General features: G+C 33.5%; 3 protein-coding genes and 1 pseudogene across 3 annotated transcripts; 1 reads left to right on the top strand and 3 right to left on the bottom strand.

Annotated features, from left to right (window-relative positions):
* Positions 1 to 1,172: 1,172 nt before the first annotated feature.
* LOC106298973 (calcium-binding protein CML38-like) lies at positions 1,173 to 1,913 on the bottom strand. The gene has a single exon (XM_013735098.1). The coding sequence runs from the start codon at positions 1,843 to 1,845 to the stop codon at positions 1,306 to 1,308; it is 540 nt and encodes a 179-aa protein (XP_013590552.1). The 5' UTR covers positions 1,846 to 1,913; the 3' UTR covers positions 1,173 to 1,305.
* A 6,821-nt stretch (positions 1,914 to 8,734) lies between these two features.
* LOC106296666 (uncharacterized protein At1g76660-like) lies at positions 8,735 to 10,980 on the bottom strand. The gene is made up of 3 exons (XM_013732859.1): positions 10,644 to 10,980; positions 9,241 to 10,210; positions 8,735 to 9,151 (listed from the first exon to the last, which is right to left on the bottom strand). Exons 1-3 carry the CDS (start codon positions 10,680 to 10,682, stop codon positions 8,979 to 8,981), a joined length of 1,182 nt encoding a protein of 393 aa, XP_013588313.1. The 5' UTR covers positions 10,683 to 10,980; the 3' UTR covers positions 8,735 to 8,978.
* Positions 10,981 to 13,451: 2,471 nt separating this feature from the next.
* LOC106297852 lies at positions 13,452 to 14,465 on the top strand (annotated as a pseudogene).
* Positions 14,466 to 16,458: 1,993 nt separating this feature from the next.
* Positions 16,459 to 18,390, bottom strand: LOC106296821 (5-formyltetrahydrofolate cyclo-ligase-like protein COG0212). Its single transcript, XM_013733050.1, has 5 exons — positions 17,909 to 18,390; positions 17,739 to 17,829; positions 17,133 to 17,359; positions 16,982 to 17,057; positions 16,459 to 16,891 (listed from the first exon to the last, which is right to left on the bottom strand). The coding sequence occupies exons 1-5, from the start codon at positions 18,293 to 18,295 to the stop codon at positions 16,614 to 16,616; spliced, it is 1,059 nt and encodes a 352-aa protein (XP_013588504.1). The 5' UTR covers positions 18,296 to 18,390; the 3' UTR covers positions 16,459 to 16,613.
* Between the last annotated feature and the right edge of the window lie 88 nt (positions 18,391 to 18,478).

Below are 18,478 nucleotides of genomic sequence, written 5' to 3'. Positions count from 1 at the left end.
AAGAGAGTAAGAGGGAGGATGAAGATATGGAGTGAATGAAGAGGAAATGGGGGTGCTTGTATTTATAGTTGAAATCCTGCCGACAGACCGAGGAAATTCCGACGGAATTCCGACGGAAACGGCTAGTTCGTCGGAATTTCCTCGGAATTTTTAAAATCCCCCAACGGCTCTCTAACGGCTATAATATATCCTCGGAATTCATCGGTTTTTTTTCGAGGAATATGTTTTTCCTCGGTATTCCATAAGAATATTCCGACGGATTAGTATTTCCTCGGAATTCCGTCGGTATATTCCAAAAAAACCAAATTTTGTGTTTCCTCGGAAATTCCTCGGGATATTCCGAGGATTTCATTTTCCGTCGGAATGTCCGTCAGAATACCGCTGTTTTCTTGTAGTGTTTAGATGAAAACCGCTCTACAGCCTCTACTAACTTCAAAACATGAGCGAAGAGACTGATGCAGCGCATCGTGTGGTTATGGACTTTTACGAATTACAACAAGGAAGCTTAACAGGCTTTACGCTGGTTTAAATTTAATTGTTACATTTACTTCCTTTAATTTTAAAGAAATACAAATCTTTATAGTTTAGGATCAGGAGAATAAACTGTTATCTCTTTCGTATAGTATAAAATATGTTGTTTTAGCGTTTTGTAAAGATAACTTTAATTTTGGATATCAAGATTTTGTAGTTTAAACGAGTTTTCATAGTACGGGAAGAGTATTCTCAACCTATAACGAGCTTTCTAAGTACGGGGAAACGTATTCCCAACTATCTACCGATCTAAACGTTGAGATTCCTCCTTTAGATCAAACTCGATTAGACACGAATCATTGGTATCTCGTGTGTTCTCTTTATCTTGCTTCCGCCTCTCTAATAGAAGAGGTGTTAAAGGGGGAAAAGTGTGTTAGACACAAAAGATAGATTCGTTTTGAAATGGACTAGTAAAACCATTATTTAGTAGGAATATGATAGAAATTAAATAGAAATGGGATCTTATTATTAGATTCCTCCATTGTTACCGTTATGTGAGATCCGACTAAAACTCATCTTGAATCTAGTTGTCCTATTATTGATTGCCACATGCTCAGCTTCTGCCTTGGAATGTGTGCTTTACCAAAGAACATGACATGGTCACTCGAGATGTTCCTGCTAAATTTCCTCTCATTTTTGAATAATATAACCAAGTTTAACATTAGTCAAATAACAAATGATGTTTATTGCCTACCAAGGTATTAATTATATACACCAATCAAACATAATGATAAAAAACAGTATAAGCTACAAGAAGAATAGAGAAGACAACTCTTAGCGCATCATAAGAGCAAACTCATCGAAGCTTAAGACACCATCATCATTGAGATCAAAAGCACGAATCATAACTCTACAATCATCAGTCGTTCTTGATTCACCTAGCTTCTTTAGCATCATCTTCAAGCTTCTAGGAGTAATACACTCTTCACCTTCTGCTATATACATTTTGAAAGCTTCCTTAAGCTCCATCTTCTTCTCTTCCTCTGAACATTTATCATCTCCTTTGATTAACTGAGCAAACTCCTCAAAATCTAACATCCCATCTCCGTCTGTATCAGACAATCTAACCGCAGCTTCGGCTTCTTCGTCAGATAGTTGCTCTCCTAGTGTCATGAAACTCTTTTGAAGCTCGTCTGGAGAGATTCTACCGTCTTTGTTTGCGTCCATGTAAGCAAAGACAGCCTCTATGCCTCTGTTCTTGTCATGATCAACATTCTTGATATGTTGTCTATCTGCGGCTGAGTCTTTCCTCTTCGGTGAGAGTTTCCGGCAAAGTTTCATGAAAGATGATTGAGGTTGAGCAATATTCTCCATAATAGATTAGAATATTTTATATATTTTTGTCTGTTTAAATTGGAAATTGAATGCGAAATGAGGGAGAAAAAGGACGCTATATTTATATATATAGGCGTGTGTCAAGTTGTGGTAAATTTAAATAAATAAAGACGAAAGTGTAACAGACGTGGGAAAATATCGTGTTTTAATTGTATTTTTTATTAAGTATTTATTTGGTCAAAACGCACGATTTTCTTCCTTTAAAATCGGATTAGGATCAATTACGGACACCGGCCACTTGTTTTTGACACGCAGCAACACGAGATAAACCGGTGGGCGCTAGGAGCTTCATCACTTCTTTTGTCGGCTTATTATTATACTGTTAATCTGTTTTCACAATAATAACAAAGATAATAAGTACATGCTTGATCTGTTAATCTGTTTCCCGGAGGAGGTGACTCCCTTAGCATCTTTCTCGCCGGCTTTTCCCCGCGTCGTACGATCTCCGATTGATCTCTTATCTGGACGGATAATTTGGGATTGATTGGAAGATGATCTTGATGAAAGGCTTGCTTTGTGGCAAAGGTTATGGGTTTGGATGAGATCTCGGCTTATGCGATTGATTCTCTCTAAACGGGGTTGGTGTGTTGCTGACAAAGCCCAAAACGTTCAATACAGTCATTGGATGTGGGCTCTGTCGGTGTTTGTGGTTGAGTGCCCGGTGATTCTGGTGGCCGATTTGCTTTGCTTGGATCGATGGTGAAGTTTGGAATCGGAAACGTTGGTGAAGAATCGTGTTCCCGATTTGGCTTCGGTGATAACACGGTGGATTACGGTGAATTGTCGGGGAGTATCGCCGGCGTTGATTTCTGGGATCGATGAAAGCGGTGAAGGAATTGGCGACACGTGGTTCCTCGTAGCCGAGATGTAAACACGTGCCCTGTCATTCTGTTTGTTTTGCCGCTTGGCGTCTTACGAGATATTTTGATGGGCTTCTAGGACTGCTCTGGTTTGTTGGGTCTCTTTGTTAAGGGTTATGTGTTTGTTTTTGTTGTATGGGCTCTGCCCATTTGGGTTTCTGCTTTTTAATAAAAATATTCTGACGGAAAAAAAAAAAAAAAAAAAGTACATGCTTGACTACGTGTATGGATATGATGATTGAAAATAAAATTTTCTATCGTGTAGACCGAGGCAGTCATATGCACATGGAAACAGGTGCAAATGGTCATCGTGTAGTTTCGGTTAACAAGTTTTTTTGTTAACGGTCAACAAAACGGTTGCCGACCAGAAACATTTAAGGCAATGTTTTGCTTAATTTAGTAACGACAAAAACGTAACGCAGGCGTCGACTTATAATGTCTTTAATTGGCCGAGTACTATTGACCCGGTCCAGCAACATTCCAGAAACAAGAAACTCATCGGAAATTCATTGATCTTCTGAATGTTATCATTAACCCCGGTTTCTTAATTGAAGTTTTTAGCTTCGGATAAGAGACGGTTCTTAACTTTTTTTAGTTTAATTAAGAAAAGTTAAGAACCGTCTTTTAAATAAGAGAAATAAGAGCCGTCTCTTAGCTGAAAAATGTAAAAAAAAAAAAAAAGTGTCAAATCATAAGTTGAAAACCCCAACTAATAGACCGGGGTTAATCATGCATTTATTAGAAGTAAACGTACTTGGTTTTTTTGATTATTATTTATTATTCCAAATTGTTTAATGACTCGAACTTTTGTTTTTTTTGTCAACTGTTCTTATGATTAAACCAAATTTTAATCTAATAAAAAGATTATCATGAACAACTTTATCTTGTGTGTACATAGAAAATACAACGTTTTTGGTTCTAATTTTTTGCTAATAATCCTTGTTTCTGTAGATAAAGTTGACACCCTAAGAGCATATCCAAAAAGACTCTCTATTTTAGAGTTTGCAAAACTTTAAATTTGAAGTTTCAAAGTGTTCTTCTCCAAAAGCAAAACTTCAAGCTTAACTTCAAAATTATTTATATTTTACACTATGATTTTTATATTTGTTATAATTAATATAAATTCATAAAACTTTTATACATAACTAGCACATATATAAAAATATTACAGTAATATTAATTAATAAAATTTTATATTTAATATATAAAATTATAAATAAAAAAAACATAATTAAATATTAAGCTACAAGTAAAATACCACACTATTCCATAAAATTGTTTCTGTAATGCTCCATCTTCGGTTACACAAAATTTGTTCGTACAATATTTTAGAGATTTTGGAGGTTCCGGAGCAAATTTGCCAGACTATTAGTGTTGTTGTAATATTTAAATTTAGCTAATAATTATGTTTTCATGTATCCTATCAAAAACAAATTTTATTAAGTTTTTTTGTAATATTCTTGTAGTCTAATTATAGTCTTAAATTATTATAAATCTTATTTATTTATTTTTAATTTTATGTGTAAAATTTGAATTTATAAAAACAAATTTGAAATATTTATGATATAAAATATTTAAGGATTAAAACGATATATGAGAAAATACTTAAGAATCATAAATGTGATGTTTAATTAATTATAAGGATCAAAATGCAAAAAAAAAAAAAGATGAGAATTCAAATTTGAAGTTTGAGAAGTGAAACTTCAAATTTGAAGTTTTATTCCTTAAAACTATAAATTTGAAGTTCATTTTCGGAGAGCAAAAAACTCTACATTTGAGGTTATAGAGTTTCTTTTGGAGATGATCTATATTTGAAGCTTGCATCTCCAAAAAGACTCTTTATTTTAGAGTTTGCAAAACTCTATATTTGAAGTTTCAAGGTGTTATTCTACAAAAGTAAAACTTCAAATTCAACTTGAAAATTATTTGTAATTTATACTAAGATCCTTATATTTGTCATAATTAATATAAATCCATAAAACTTTTATAAATCACTAGCACATATACAATAATATTGTAGTGATATTAATTAATAAAATCTTACACTAAAATATAAAACTATAAATATAATACATAATTAGCTATTAAAGTACAATCAAAATATCACATTATTCTATTAAATTATTTCCGTAATGATCCACTTCTGATTACACAAAATTTGTTTGGACAATATCTTAGAGGTTCCAGAGCAAATTTACTAGACTATTAGTGTTGTTGTAATATTTAAATTTGTGCAATAATTATGTCTTCATGTATCTTATCAAAAAAAAAATTATTGTTTTCTTGTAATATTCTTGTTGTTTAATTCTAGTTTTACAATATTATAAATCTTTTTTAAAAAATTGTTTAATTTTATATGTAAAATTTGAATTTATAAAAATAAATTTAAAATATTTATGATATACAAAAATTTTAAAGATTAAAATGGTAAATAAGAAAATACTAAAGAATCATAAATGTCATGTGTAATTAATTATAAGGATCGAAATGCAAATATAAAGATGAAACTTCAAATTTGGGGTTTTGAATAGTGATTCTAGTGAATAAAGTTTCACTTTTTAAAACTCTAAATTTAAAGTTTTGAAGGATCCATATAAAGTTTTGAAGTAAAAAAAACTATATATTTGAAGTTATAGAGTTTTTTTTAGAGATGCTCTAATAGAATGATTTTTTATGTATAATTGTATTCGGTAGAAAAAACAAATTATATGATTGCTTTATTTTTTTAATTGCTTTGAAATATTTATGAACGAGATTATTGGCTCAATATGCATAAATAGATCAGAAATTAGGAATCTACCCGAAACCAAAAAGAAACCCCAGTCACTGTAGCCACTTGTCTACCCCTTTCCTATTTTACCCCCTAACTCCATGACACCGTAAGCTAGTGATGAGGAGATGTAGATTCAGTTTGATCTTTTATAGTACAATTTTAAGTTTTTATTGAGATATAGGCCTGCAAGTGTAAATATATATTTCCCCAACCACTCATTTTTCCTTCTTAACTTTCCTAACAACAAATTTTTTTTATCTATTTTAATTTCTGTGTGTTGACAATTACTCTCAGATAAATTTTTTTTTCTTATTTTACTAAATATAGGCTGTTATCTTTAACTGTATTCATACTTATCATGTAAGTTGTTAACTGGATCATACGTGGTTACAGTTTTTACGTATTTGTGTTGATAACATGTAATGTTAGATGAAATGAACTTGCCACTGATATATATCAGCAATTTTTTTCAAGGGTATGACACATATAACTTTAATTTTGTCATACTTATGATGTTAGCATCTGATATCGATTGTTAGATGTAACAGCTATGTGTTATCATGCTTCTAAAAGGTTAGGTAAATATATTGGATTCAATGGTAACTCTAGATTTATGGTAAGTTAGATTTGTGCCTTTTGTATAAGTACATGTTAGCATCTAACATCTTTTGTTAGATGTAAAAACTATGGGTTATCATGCAATACTTTGATGGAAATATATTGCGTTTTAGTATCATATATATATATATATATATATATATTAGATGCTAATGATATTTTTTTTTGTTACAATATTTGTTAGAGGATATCTTTTATAGTATGGTTCGTAAACATTCACATCAAATTGTTCAGAACATACATCTTTTTTTTTTCTCATTAGCTTTCGTTTCCTTTCTTAGATGTTAGCATCTAATATCTTTTATTAGATGTAACAACTATGGGTTATGATGCAATATTGTGATGGAAATATATTGTGCTTTAGTATCATATATATTATATATGTTAGATGCTAATGACATTTTGTTTATGATACAATATTTGTTAGAGAGTATCATTTGAACTTCCATATCAAATGGTTCAGAGCATGCATCTCTTTCCTTTTTTTCCCTAGCTTCCTTCTCTTTATGTTTCTTCTTATTCCTAATTCTTGCGAGACCATTGGTGGTATGACAAGCTACAAACATCACCTTTTTGAAGACATGGCCATCACGTAAAAGGCGAACCCTGTTGTTAACACGTTGGTCCTTGCTATCATCATCCCAACCCAAATCAGCTTCGTTTTAGGGAGTGTCACTTACATCATCTCGTATATACATTACATCCACCTGTGTGATGAAACAGTCCAAAAAGTAAATCTTCCAGAGATTGAAAAGATAACATCCAACAAAATTAATTTACCCTAAAAAAACTGTTAGACTTTACAAAATATTATGGATTCAAACAATATATGTCAGTGGATAAACAACCCACTTTAGAAAAATCTACATTGTGCTAGCATCCCTTCCAACTATAAGCCAATCAACCGGAATGACCAACATCTTATCAAATCTATATCAGTCGAGTTATTGATGACTGCATCAAAAAAGAACCATCTAAAAGAACATTTCACCGATAATACAACTCGTTATACTTTACACAAAGGAGATATATGTATTTGTTTTGTTAACAAGATATATTAGATACAATCACTATATATTACGGGTAAGAATAAACTTATCGGCAACTTTGTCATCTCGTTAACAACTATAATCGCATTTGATTCCAACAGATTCTCAGCTGTTGATATAATCATCCCAAATGGAAAGTTACGAAAAGACTCAATCACTTCAAGTTCCATAGCATCTAGATAAGATCTGATTCACAATCTAATAAACAGTAGAAGCTTTGGTTAATGTATATGATACAAACACTTAAGCTTTATTCCTAAAATTTCATGTTGATATAGTAATACAATCAGTAGCAACCTATACTGTCAGGCAGATGGGTGACCTACCCTAACATGAGGTGTGGTCACTAATTGTTTTACATGTTCATACGTGACATCTACTAAAAATCTTAGACGTTATATTCTAAGAAAACATCCACATAGAACATAATTTTCTACTATAGACGCTTGAAGATATTTGAAGATTATAACTGAAATGATTAAGACTAAAAGATTATTAGGTAGCATCTACTTCATATCTTAATTGTAAATTGAAGAAATAATTTGCACTTTAAGAACTATTACTTTAACATAGTCACTTTAATGCTACTACTACTTGATACGGGCAAAATTGTTATTAACACACATAGATTCTCGAGAGGTTTATGTTTGTGATTACTCACCTTTGCTTCTTCATCTGGCTCTTCATAATGTGTTTGATTCACACAATACTGAATAAATAATACGAGCGGAGGCGGTATGACTTCTCGCTCTTGTTTTTCTACTGCTTGGGAGTCATAGCACCCAGAATCCGACTCGCTATCTGAATCAATCAACACCAATGGATCCGCATGTGGAAATGATATTCCCAAACGTCGTGCGGAAGTCAATATCTTCTGGATCTAGAGCGTAGATTATAGACCCAATCCTCTCCGGCTTGTGGTTTTGTTAAATCTTTCGCCAATCAATTCTTCTCTGGCTACAAACATGCGTTCTAGAAGTGGAATTTGCTCCAAACCGTCTACTGTAAATTTTCTAGTTTTGGTCTTTGGAGAAAATTATGATTTTCGTATGAAATAAAGAAGAAGGATTTGGGGAATATGACTATTTAGAAATGGTTTAAAAAATCGAAACTGTAAATGATGGCTTTTTAGTTTCTCTATTTTTAATGAAAAAATATTTAAATTTATATGAACCTTCCATACATGGCCTGTAATAGGCATGTCTAGTGATTGCTTCTGACACTCTATGTAGAATAGACTAAGAGTAAATTCGTTTGCTTGTAGGGGTGAAATGATATTAATTTAGTTGGAACAGTTGCATGGTAGTTGCCTAATTTCTGTAAAATCCGTGTATATACGTCCTAATTTCTCTAAATACTAATTTGATAATTTTATCTAGATACAGTTTCACACGTCAATGACTCAATGTAGATGTGAAAACTAATGGAGAACAGAGAACATATATATAAGCTTATATTATAGTACAGTGTTTCTCTAATATATAGTACAGAAATGATAAGATAATATTAACATTAACAAGTTCCAATTTAACATCTTAACAAAATGCTTCAAAAGGAGAACATGACACTAGAAAAACCTTAAATAGATTGCTGCAATTAGAAGAAACATGGGGGCCTTACAAAAAACCCATGACAAACTAAAACAACCATTCACTTTTCTCACACTTGCTTGCTAATATATCACATCATTCAACTACAAACCATCTGTATTTATATATATCTATATACTTAAAAACTAGATTCTATCTCAAGAGTTAACATCACTAGAACAGACAAAGCTGGCTTTGTTGCCTGTTGTTGTTCTTGGTCAGGCTATCTCCTGCGTCTGTTCTCTCTGCCTTCTCTTAAGCTTCTTCCTCTCCTGTATTCAATCTCTGCATCAGAGCTTGAGAAACCAGTGGGATAGCTTCTGCTTCCTTTCACAGACCCCACTCTCGATAACAAAGCCTCTTCATCCGCATGAATACCATTTCTTGGTTTGTGATCTAAAAGCCACACAACATGAAACAATAAGACACACAATGCAACAACTAATGATAAAAGGAACGGCTCAACAATGTGTTCACTCACACACCTTTGTAACCATTTGAAGATGACTTTGGTGGATCAACACCAGCTTCTGATTTGGGACTTGTCTGACTAAGCAAGTTCGCTTCTCTTCTAAGTAGCTTCTGTCCATCTCTTGGAGAGAGCAAAGAATGATCCATCACATCAGTGATCTCAACGTACTGACTAGTTGTAATAACTTCATCGGCACTAAACCCAAAGGAAGCTCTATAAGCTTCCAGCTCCTCCATATCTCGCTTGGGACTTCTCGTCTGCCTATTCTGACTAGTATCTGAATCCTTGGACACGCTTAACCTCCCACCGTTCTGAGGATCATGATCCAAGTAAAACTTTGCAAACGTTTCAGGACAGAAGAAGTTAGACTCCTGCAAAGGCGTGGAGACACCGGTCTGAGGGGACAGTAGCCCGTCTCCGGAAGCTCGAGAGATCGGTGATCTGAGAGAGCTGGCTGGACTACCAGGGTAAAGAGAGTAGGTAGAGTGAAGATCATTGTAATGACCTTTGCCAGAGTTCTTGGAAGTCAAGAAGCGAGCGTAAGGGACATCAGGCGAAGAAGGTGTAGTGAGATGAGCAAGCTCCGGAGGAGGGGTGAAAGGAGCGGTGGAAGGCTCAGTGGTGAACGTGGAGAAGACAGGAGGCGGTGAGACTAATTGGGTTTCGTGAGCGTAAGGTCCTGTGGCGTACATGCTCGAAGAAGGACCTCCTGGTGAGTTTGCAGCGAGGGATAAGTAGCAGTTGTTTGGTGACTGAGCTGTTGAAGGAAGAGCAGAGTTGGTGAAGGAAGCGGGGGAGGAAGGTGGAGCTAGAAGTGATAAGTTGACTCCTCCTGTAGCTTGGTCAGCTTGGTGAGTTCCATTGGGTTGTGAGGATGAGGCATTGCCGCCTTCGGGAATGCGAGAGGCGGGTACTATTCTTTTTCCTCCTTTTTGTGACTTGAAACAAGACAACACTTCAAAACAGCCTTCCCACCTTTTCCTCTGCACAAGAACACACACTCTTTCTTATGGAACAAACCCATTAGAGATCTGATAGTGAATCAGCTGTTTCTACAATGCTATGTACTGCTTACGGATCCAAAAGGGTAATGGTTTTTTCAAGAAAAGGGGTAATCTTTATAAGCTTACACGCATCGAATCTAAGATCATAAACTGTTAAAGTTTTGATTTTTTTTTTTCTCAATTTCGAAGGAAAGATGTAAACTTTTTGTTCAATTCTCAATCATGAAAAGTGATAACAGTAACCCTTTAGCTTTACAACAACAGAATGGATCAAAAGGGGAAGACTTTAACATAAACCCTAAAAGAACATTGCTTCATCAAGTAGATTAGTGTGAAGTAGTCAGATCTAATAAGCAAGCAAACAGGAACTTAAAAGCTCAGAACTGAGAGACAGAGAGAAATGAAGAGACACCTGTTCGTGCTGAGGAAACCTATGTTGCTCTGAGCCCATTAGGTATGTCTGTTCGTCAGAAACCACTGCTTTTATCAGATCAGAGACGTACTCTCATCTGGGTTTAATCCATTATTTTCACAGTTTCTTTCACCTTACTGATACGATCCAGAGGAAACACACAAAAAGAAAAAAAGGGGGTAAAAAGATTATTAAAGGTTTGGGAAAGACAAAGTTGAAAGCTTTATTTTTCACTGATTAAGAACGAAAAAATGAAGGAGGATGAGGTAAGAAAGAGGGGAGGTTTTTTGGAAGAGAATAGTAGAAATGGAAAATCTGCACTGATGCAAGGATCCTTTCTTACCCAATGAAAAAAGAAAAGCATTACTATTTTAATCAGAAATGTGACCATAAAGACAAAACACACACACAAAAGAGAAAAGAAGAAAAGTGAAAATGAAAAAGGAAATATCTATGTTAATGTTACCTCTCTCACTTGTCTTTAGTCTTTGAAGAAAATAGTAGGGCTGTTCAATATGGCAAAACCGACCGTACCGAACCGAACCGAGCCGAAATAGATAATATGGTTTGGATTTGGTATATACCATACAAACCGAATGGATATGATTTTTAAAAAACCGTAGGATTTGGATATGGTTCGGTATATAACCGATAAAACCGAATAAACCGAATAAACCGATCAAAAAATAGAAACATGTAAATATGTATATATTTTATAACGACGTATGAAAATCATAAGTTATTTTTTTTTGCTAATAACTATTACTATATTTTTTACAGTAATAAAAAAGTCCTGATTTGTAAAACACTTGAACTATAATTAAATAACAATTCATCGCAAAGATGCTTCTTATTTTCTTAGTCTTCTTTTGATCTTTTTGCTTTAATTTAGCATTGACTAAATTGAAATAAAGATTATAAATTTGATGATAACAATTAGTGGAAATTCTTCACAATTTTTTTTATCTATAAACGAATAGAGTTTTATGTTTAATAGAAGAAACATGACTTTGATGAATGCTAAATATGAAAGAATAGAAAAACTTTTCTTTTGTGCTTCGTGCTTCTGTTTTATTTTTTGTTTTTTATTTTTATTATCAAAATTTTGAGCTTTGATTTTAATTATAGATTTGATTATTTTATTAGATGATAGAAACATTTTTTATTTTTGTTCTTTTATTTAAACATATAATGTTTTTTAATAAATGAATGTGTTGATAACATGACTCTAAAATTCATATAATATGATTCCAAAATAAATAACTATGTTTTTTGGTATAAAACCGAATAAACCGAAAACCGACGGTATATAAACCGAACCGAACCGAAGTAAATATGGATTTAGAATGGTAGTTGTATTTTACTAACCGAAATACCGAAGAACCGAAAAAACCGAACCGAAACCGAACCGATATCCGGATTGAACACCCCTAGAAAATAGCAAAAACATGGAAAACTGTATGAGTTCTCGATATTTAGTTCTTCTCCTTATTTTTAGAAAAATAAAACTAAAGTTTTAAGGTTTAGTCAATGTATTTAAGTAGGTTATTATGTGGTTTAATTAGACTTCTGAACCCCCTGTAAAAGTTGATTCCATGAGCACGTGAAGGACTTTACTAATGACAGGGTTAAGGAGAACATGTAAAAGTCAACAAACTATTGTCTTCTCTTTTTTTTTTCTAGGAACACGTCTAGAATCAGTGTAGTTGCTAAATGAGTAAGGTGTGGTTATTTTGGCTTTGATAGTTTGAAAACAAAGCTTGGATTTAGAAAGTTTGGGTAACAAAAGGAAATATTCTTTGGATTATAAGAAAAAGAAATTAGCAGGATTAGGCGCAAAACAAGTATATGCATTAAAATATGTGTAAATACATCTTGTTCTACTTTTTTTTTTTTTGGATCAAATTACATGTTGTTCTACTTATATATTGCAAGTTCTATGGATCATATATTGTCAACCGAATGGATTAAAAAGTGATTATTTTCTCTATAAATTTTTGATTTGATCTCTATGAATTGTCTCAAGGTTTTGAGGGTACCAATAAAGCAGAGGAAAAAGAGGAGGGCCTACTAATAGCATTGTACCCAGTTGTTGGATTTGCATCTTTTTTGGGTTCTGGAGTGGGACCTATCCACATCTCGTAGATTAAAACTTATAAGAAATCCAGTAAATAGCTCTTTTTGAAAAAAACTATTAACCCATAACAAAAACTATTTACAACTCAAGTGAATACAAGTTATCATTTAGTTTTTTTTTTTGTAAACTAGTTATCATTTAGTTGAAAAATTGTAATCATTACTCATAAGCTTTATACCACATCACATGTACTTTCTTGTTTTCTAATAAACACACATCACATGTCTTGAGTTATGGTAGTTTTTACGAAAATGCAGCATTTGGAAAAACTGGTCGTTGTTAGAGTGTTTTGCTGATGCCATCTAATCTATTAAAACATAATTCTATATGAAATTACTGTGGCATGTTTTAAATTTGGACTTATTAAATATGTTGTGACTAAGTATACAAACACGCTATATGATATGTATTTATCGTAAGTTATGATTTTTTTCTTAACTATCTTATTAAATTAAACATATTCTTCAAACAAATTATCTAGAAATCATGTCGTTGTTGTTCAACGTCTGAACCTAACTGATAATTCAGCCTTCGAGACTTTCATCTGATTCAGGTTATTTTGGTTTAAACTAGAGTTAGGGTTTTGAATCCGGAAACGGGTAGATTGACTGATTAATGTTTTCATGAATGGTGCATCATAAGTTTTGGTTTTGGTCAAGTTTATATCTGTTATGTTTGTGGCCAGACTCGATTTCATTAATGGTGGATCATACATTCATTCTTTCATCATCAAATATAGTTTGGTGATAGATCTTTCAGTTTGCAACTCTTACTTACAATGTACAGTTACTTCTTTGATTTGTACTGTTGTTTAAGGATGTTTGAAGATTTTAGAAACAGAGCAGATTTTGTTTCTTGGAATGCTATTCAGACGGCATGTTTGCGACATGAACAATCAGCAGAGGTGAATTGTTAACATGATGAAATCCAAATCACATAACCAGGTGTAATCTTCTGTTACGTGCCTGTGTGAAAATTTTATCTCTGAAACTAGAAAATCAAGTCCATTGCTATAATCTAAAAATTGGCTTGGTTCTTAAAAGAATTATGACAAAAAGACTCATTGATATGTATGTAAAGTTTGGGTCATTGGAGAAAACGAAAAGGATATTTTATTCAATGTACAACAAAAATATAGTTTTGTGGAGCACTTTGTTAGTTGGATATGCACAGTTTGGATTTGGAGAAGAAGCTCTCACATTATCAAGGAAATGAAAAGTTCAGGCTGGAGCCAAAACCATGTAACCTTTGTCGGTGTTCTTACTGCCTGTAGTCATGTTGGGTAGGTGGAAGATGGCTTGATCATTCATGCAAAGTGAACATGAGATTGCACTGGAAAAAAAACATTGCTCTTGTGTAGTCGACTTGCTAGCTCGTGCTGGACATTTAGATGAAGCTGTTAAACTCATCAATGAAATGAAGTTGGAACCTGATGTAGTCGTGTGGAAGACCCTACTCTATGTATGTAAAACTCAAGGAAATATTGATCTCACTCAAAAATCTGTGCATATCATTCTAAAGATCAATCCTTTTAACGCTACAGTTCATGTTCTGCTTTGTGGCCTACATACTTCTTCTGGAAATTGTGAAGATACTATAATGTTGAAGAGCTAGATGAAAAGAATGATGTTAAAAAGTTTCAAAAACAGAGCTGGATTGAAGTTAGGGATACCCTTTCTCCTTAATAAAGTTTAGTTCATATGTTTATTTGTATTCAACTCTGTAACATTTTAAGATTTGTAATAGATTAAATGCATCATGCATATATTCTTCATCTGGAGAAGGATGACATATATACAGTCATGCACAACTTTGGTTGGAGATGCTTCATGGGTGTAAGCTGCAACACAAGAGAAGACGGCAGTTAATCCATTAGAGCGGATAAACGAACTTTCTTCTCTTATGGTAACATTAGAGGCTTTTTGTGAAATGCTCTGATTATTATATTTTTTTGTTACCTTTGTAGCTGAAGCTGAAGTTTGATGCATATCCACTTAACCTTCCAAGAACAATACTTTTTGTAATAACATTCAAAACTAAGAGAAGACAACTTCTTCTCCAGCTTAGCTTATGACACAAAGAAAAAAGTTATGAAAACAAACCAAAAAACTGCAAGGACTCAGGGACTCCTTTGTCCAGCTTTAAACAAGGCAAGGAGTGAATGTAATCTGGATTTTGTTCTCCAGGAGCAGGGACTCCTTGCTTGAGCTTCTCCCGCTTGCGCTTTTTCTTAGAAACAGACTTTTTCTTTTGAAATCTTTTTTTGACGCAATAATTTAGGACGTATCACCAACCATAAAAAATATTTTAAATAAAAAATATCTGATAATAATACATTCTGATAATAAAAATGTTTAAAAGTTTAATACAACTTGAAATTAAAAAATAATATTAAAAAATCGGTTAACATTACTAACCATTTTAATTATTTTAAAATAACTATTTTAATTATTTTAAAATAACTATTTTAATTATTTTAAAATAAATATTTTAATTATTTTAAAATAAATATTTTTAAACTGTAATTTAAAAACATATAAGCTTAAAACAAAATTACCTCCTTAATTTATAGAAAATAATATTATAAACTAACATATCATGTACAAAACATATTATAATACAAATAAATTTTATAGATGTTAAGAAAATATCTTATATAGATGTATTAATTAACATTATTATATATATATATATATATATATATATATATATATATATATATCCACATATTATATAGCACAAATTTAAACTATAAATTTAAAAATTGTATAAAATAATCTGAATAGACATGAGCACATTTATCTTGGGCCGAAGAGCAGAACAAAAAAATATGTTGAGTTTGGATTCTACCAAGCAAATCATATATCTCCAAAAACCAAAACTCCGAAACATAATCGGAACCCCAAATGGGTATATAAATTATTATAATAGAACTTACATACTTAAAAATATTAACTATATTTAGTTTTAAAATAATAAAAAAATTGAAATAATATTTATAAACCGAAATAAAACTGAATTACCAGAACCTTTTTATCCAAAAATATAAAATCTGAATTATTAAATTTTGATTCGAAAACAAAAAACAATTATGATATTTAATAAAAAGATACCCAAATTTTATGATTCTAAACCAAAATTAACCAAAACCCTGGAACCGAACCAGAGCCAAATGTGATCTTAATTATCTCGGATATTAGCAAATTCCTATCTTTGTTAACCAAACCAAAAACCAAAAACTAAACCGGAGCCGAACCAAATTTTCTAAATACCCGAACAGATCCTACACCTGTAGAAACAAACCGAAACTAAAACCAAGATCCAAATGTTCAGGGCTAATCCGAATAATTTTAATGAAGATTTGACAAAACAATATCCCCGCACAACGCAGATTTGTATCTAGTTAAACTTAAACAAAAATATCTGCTCACAACGCGGGTTTGTATCTAGTTAAACTTAAACAAAATATCTGTTTTGACATACTATCATCTTAGAAAATAATTAAAATCACATGCTTTCTTCAGGTGACATCCCTGCATTGCTTACTACATGGTGGGGGTGGGCTTTACAAAGGCCTAAAGTGGTCCAAAATGGTGGAAAGAAGACGAGTAGCATAACGTGGCAAAAAGGCTATTTTGTTTTTAAAAATTCAGTTTTCAACGTGTAATTTGGAATTGATAAAGCACACACAATTTATACTTTTAGTCTCACCGCTCAGCTCAACGTCTTTCAAGTCAATATGCTATATTCCTTCTTGTAGTTTATATTACATTTTTACCACTCAAATCACTGGATAAAGTATACAACAGTTACCAAAAGCAACCAGTCGTTAGTTATCGGCTTTTGCGGTCAGCCGTGGGAGGTAACTTCTCTGATGGTCCGGTCGGAAGTTTACAGCCAGTCTCCTTTTCCAACCGCCTCTTTAGCTCTCTCAGAATCCTAATCTGTTGCAGCTTCTCCGGCGACAGTTTGTCCCAATAGATTCCTTGTGGTTTGGGGATAGGAGTATTTGTGAAAATGACTCGAGTAGGAGTGCATATGATATCCACAGGAACGTCGTGAATCGCCAGTTTCTCTAGTGGTATATCATCCACGAGCTGACAGTCATGTACTGCAAAGAGAAAGGAAAAAAGCTTCATGTGCCACCACCGAGATAAAAACAAGAGAAAGTTTTACAAAGTTAATTCTAAATTTTACATACCGGTTGTAACAACGGGTGTGGAATCATCAATAGCTCCCATGTAACGCAACATTCCATATTCAAGTTCCGCAAAACCCTGAACACATTATCATATGTTTGGTTAAACTGAACTTTCAATAGAATTTGAGAGTTGTAAGATAGTAAGAGTCACCTCTCCCTTCCCTAACCGAGCACCCGTTTGAGGGTTAACAGCAACAGAGCCGATGACAATGAGATCCACTTTGATTTTCTCATCGAGACCAATCGCTCTTCCGTACTTGGCCACTCCTACAGAGGTGCAAGCTTCTCTGATCGTGTCAGGCTTCAAAAAAACAGATTCTAGTACAGAGAAGAACCCTGTTCTTAGCCTAGGCTGAGGAGTCAACAGCTTCTTCTCACCTACACATTACATAACACAATGTCTAAAAGGAGTTAACTTTTCACAAATCTCCGACAATGAAACATTTAGATACAGAACACAATCTCTAAAAGGAGTTATAACATTCATAAATCTCCGACAGTGTAACACTTAGATACAGAACACAACGTCTAAAAGGAGTTAGCTTTCATAAATCTCCAACAATTAAACACTTAGATACATCACACAATGTCTAAAACGAGTTAACTTTCATGAATCTCCGACAGTGAAACACTTAGATACAGAACACATTCTCTAAAAGGAGTTAACTTTCATAAATCTCCGACAATGAAACACTTAGATACATAACACAATCTCCAAAAGGAGTTAACTTTCTGACAATGAAACATTAAGACTAACCAGAGAGTGTAAGAAACCTGATTTGCTTCTGCGGCGAATCAGGATTAACCTTGACGACATTAGCCGTACGAAAGGCGTCAAGCTCAGCTAACTGCAACAAAATAACGTAAAGTTTGAAACTTTAACATATTCCAAACAAAACCCAGAAGGTGAGAACTGAAGTCGCGTACTTTCGCGGCTGCAGCCGGAGCGCCGACGAAGTTAGGGATACGATGATGAACTGGTCTAGGGTTCATAGCGTAGTTCCGAGCTTCCATCAGATCCCACATCTTCTTTCGGATTATCCATTTCCACGCTTTCGGGTCGGTTTCTTGATCAGATTCGATCTCCTTTCTCGCCGTCTCGGCCATGTTTTCCATCGCGGCCGCGTCGAGACTCAGACGCTCTGACTCGTAAGCTACAGCATCGAAAGCGTCGCCGTCGCCGATTTTGGAGAAGTTCTTCCTCCTCAGTGGTACGATTTGGGCGTGGAGAGAAGTGGGTTTCTGGGGATTGAAGAAGGGGTTGAGTTGAAAACGAGGATTAGCTGCGATTCCGGATGATAATCGTATCACCATTTTTCGAAAGGTCTCAGCTTTGTCAGTGTTTTTGTTAAAGATAAGGAAGAAGCGGCTTAAAGGTTGGGGTTGTTTGTTTCAGTTCCCGCTCAAAATTACTCCATAAAACCTTCTTTCTTCTCTAGAGGTTTACCTATTTAATACACCTTTTATTAATCTTATACAGTAATGTTTAAAAAATAT

Source organism: Brassica oleracea, chromosome C6, assembly GCF_000695525.1.
Source record: "Brassica oleracea var. oleracea cultivar TO1000 chromosome C6, BOL, whole genome shotgun sequence".
NCBI classification, from domain to species: domain Eukaryota; kingdom Viridiplantae; phylum Streptophyta; class Magnoliopsida; order Brassicales; family Brassicaceae; genus Brassica; species Brassica oleracea.
The sequence above is the reverse complement of the archived record's forward strand: the minus strand, read 5'-3'. Positions and strand labels throughout refer to the sequence as shown.

What these genes read in the sequence shown, in the direction of transcription:
- LOC106296821 (XM_013733050.1), bottom strand. Translation starts at nt 18,295, where the DNA reads ATGGTGATACGATTATCATCCGGAATCGCAGCTAATCCTCGTTTTCAA. An exon ending in CAGGTTTCTTACACTCTCTG is followed by an intron (nt 17,360 to 17,738) that starts GTTAGTCTTAAT and finishes TGTAATGTGTAG; the next exon opens with GTGAGAAGAAGCTGTTGACT. An exon ending in CTCGGTTAGGGAAGGGAGAG is followed by an intron (nt 17,058 to 17,132) that starts GTGACTCTTACT and finishes TAATGTGTTCAG; the next exon opens with GGTTTTGCGGAACTTGAATA.
- LOC106296666 (XM_013732859.1), bottom strand. Translation starts at nt 10,682, where the DNA reads ATGGGCTCAGAGCAACATAGGTTTCCTCAGCACGAACAG. An exon ending in GGTTTCCTCAGCACGAACAG is followed by an intron (nt 10,211 to 10,643) that starts GTGTCTCTTCAT and finishes GTTCTTGTGCAG; the next exon opens with AGGAAAAGGTGGGAAGGCTG. An exon ending in ATCTTCAAATGGTTACAAAG is followed by an intron (nt 9,152 to 9,240) that starts GTGTGTGAGTGA and finishes TGTGGCTTTTAG; the next exon opens with ATCACAAACCAAGAAATGGT.
- LOC106298973 (XM_013735098.1), bottom strand. Translation starts at nt 1,845, where the DNA reads ATGGAGAATATTGCTCAACCTCAATCATCTTTCATGAAACTTTGCCGG.